Source organism: Apaloderma vittatum, unplaced genomic scaffold (genome assembly GCF_000703405.1).
Source record: "Apaloderma vittatum isolate BGI_N311 unplaced genomic scaffold, ASM70340v1 scaffold30815, whole genome shotgun sequence".
Classification (NCBI taxonomy): domain Eukaryota; kingdom Metazoa; phylum Chordata; class Aves; order Trogoniformes; family Trogonidae; genus Apaloderma; species Apaloderma vittatum.
In genome coordinates this window covers 1,888-2,558 of record NW_009718175.1, presented here as the reverse complement: position 1 = coordinate 2,558, position 671 = coordinate 1,888, and the positions used below count along the sequence as shown (strand labels likewise).

The 671-nt window shown below is 55.6% G+C and overlaps 1 protein-coding gene across 1 annotated transcript in view; it reads right to left on the bottom strand.

Annotated features, from left to right (window-relative positions):
* Window positions 1-200: 200 nt before the first annotated feature.
* The window catches only part of LOC104274515 (chromodomain-helicase-DNA-binding protein 8-like), a gene marked incomplete at its 5' end in the record, with an annotated part of 1,731 nt that continues 1,260 nt past the window's right edge, over window positions 201-671 (bottom strand). Inside the window, one exon of the mRNA XM_009870165.1 lies at window positions 201-492. Coding sequence (XP_009868467.1) covers window positions 201-492 — 292 coding nt within the window. The remainder of the gene's footprint in view (window positions 493-671) is intronic.

Genomic DNA, 671 nt, shown 5'->3' with positions numbered 1-671 from the left:
GAGGAGTCAAGATGAAGATGATGGGTCAAGGTGAGGAAGACGATGGGTCAAGGGGAAGAAGACGATGGGTCAAGGTGAGGAAGATGATGATGGGTCAAGATGAAGATGGGTCAAGACAAAGACGATGAAGACGATGGGTCAAGACAAAGACGAAGGTGGGTCCCGATGAAGAAGTTGGGTCAAAAAACGATGAAGGTGGTTCAAGAAGAAAATGATGGAGCCTCAAGAAGACAGATCCAAATGAAGATGAAGGCCAAGCCCCTCCCACCAGAAGAAGACCCGGGGCGTCTCCTGACCTGGAGGTCGTTCTGGGGGTTCCAGTCGGAGTCGAAGATGATGCAGGTGTCGGCCGCCGTCAGGTTGATGCCCAACCCGCCGGCGCGGGTGCAAAGGAGGAAGACGAAACGGTCCGAGTCCGGTTTGGAGAAGCGGTCGATGGCCGCCTGCCGCAGGTTGCCCCTCACCCGCCCGTCGATTCGCTCGTAGAGGTACCTGGAAAAGTCCAGCGAGAGGTGGGGTGGGGTGAGAAGACCTCCTAGACTCCATCCGACGTGGTCTAGAAGGTCCATCAGGCTCAGAAAGCCCAAAAAATTGTGGTGGGCTTGGAGAACCTTCTCGAGATCCACCCTATGTTGGTCTAGAACGTCCATCAAGACCATGGGGGGGGTGGA